General features: G+C 49.4%; 1 protein-coding gene across 1 annotated transcript; it reads left to right on the top strand.

The window, feature by feature from the left end:
• The first annotated feature begins 226 nt into the window (after positions 1-226).
• On the top strand, positions 227-1,174 carry LOC101946080 (olfactory receptor 52M1-like). The gene has a single exon (XM_005310480.2). It carries the CDS (start codon positions 227-229, stop codon positions 1,172-1,174), a length of 948 nt encoding a protein of 315 aa, XP_005310537.2.
• The last annotated feature ends 265 nt before the right edge of the window (positions 1,175-1,439 follow it).

Raw genomic sequence — 1,439 nt, 5'->3', positions numbered from 1 at the left:
AAAAATGTCATTTTTAACTGTGTGAAGAGCCACCAATCTACTTCACCCATGACAACAGCATTCAGTAGTTCGTGTAGTGTCTCATATTAACATTGTCTTTCCATCCAGGCCTTGGTACTGTGACCATAACCCTAGAGCCTGGGCACATACAGTAAGTCAAGAAAACATACAGTACATACAGGAATCACGGTTCTGCCTCAGAGTTGGACACCTTCTCCCCTACTCCATGTCAGATTTCAACACAACTGACTTCACAAACCCCTCTACCTTCATCCTGCTGGGCATTCCTGGCCTGGAGGCAGCCCACCTCTGGATCTCCATCCCCTTCTGCACCATGTACATCATAGCTATCTTGGGGAACTTCACCATCCTGTTCATTGTGAAGAGGGAGCCGAGCCTCCATGAGCCCATGTACTATTTCCTCTGCATGCTGGCTGTCAGCGACCTGGTCCTGTCCACGTCCATCCTGCCCAAAATGCTGAGCATCTTCTGGTTCAATTCCAGGGAGATCAATTTCAGTGCCTGCCTCACCCAACTGTACTTCATTAACTGCTTTGCAGCAATGGAATCAGGGATCTTCGTGGCCATGGCTTTTGATCGCTATGTGGCCATCTGTGATCCCCTGAGACATTCCACCATACTGACAAACCGCATGGTGACAAAGATTGGCCTGGCCGTGGTCCTGCGTGGCTGCTTACTCGTACTGCCATATCCTTTGCTGGCGAGTCAGTGGCCATATTGCAAGACCAACATCATCCCCCACACGTACTGCAAGCATATCTCTGTGGTGAATCTGGCCTGCACCGACTTCCGTGCCAGTAGTTACTACAGCCTCTCTGTGACATTCTTTGTGCCCAGTATGGATGTATTTTTTATTGCTGTGTCCTACATCAAGATCCTCAGGGCGATCTTCAGCCTGCCCACAAAGGACGCCCGGCTCAAGACATTTGGGACCTGCGGCTCCCACCTCTGTGCCATCTTAGTCTTTTATATTCCAGATCTCTTCTCCTCCCTCATGCACCGGATTGGTAACACTATGCCCCTGTATTTCCTCATTCTCATTGCCAACGTGTACCTTCTGGTGCCCCCCATGTTACACCCCATCATCTATGGAGTGAGGACCAAACAGATCCGGGACAGGTTGCTATGGCTATTTACTCATAAAGGGACCTAAAGTTTCCTCCTGGTGCTCAGATTTTCAGACCGAGCTGTGTGCAGAGCTGGTTGGTGACATAATTCTGGGCCCTCTTCCCTGAATCACTGACTGGGCTGTCAAAGAGACATTAAACACTTTACTGAATTTACTGTGCTGTGTCAATGTGACAAACTGGGGAATCGGTCTATGTACAACCTATTGATTTTCCACCTTTCTTATTGCTTCTAACTGGACCGCCAAGGCCCCACCCTTTGCCACTCCTTCCAAGAAGGCCCCATCCCTG

Source organism: Chrysemys picta, chromosome 1 (assembly GCF_011386835.1).
Source record: "Chrysemys picta bellii isolate R12L10 chromosome 1, ASM1138683v2, whole genome shotgun sequence".
In the NCBI taxonomy this organism is placed as follows: Eukaryota; Metazoa; Chordata; order Testudines; family Emydidae; genus Chrysemys; species Chrysemys picta.
The sequence above is the reverse complement of the archived record's forward strand: the minus strand, read 5'-3'. Positions and strand labels throughout refer to the sequence as shown.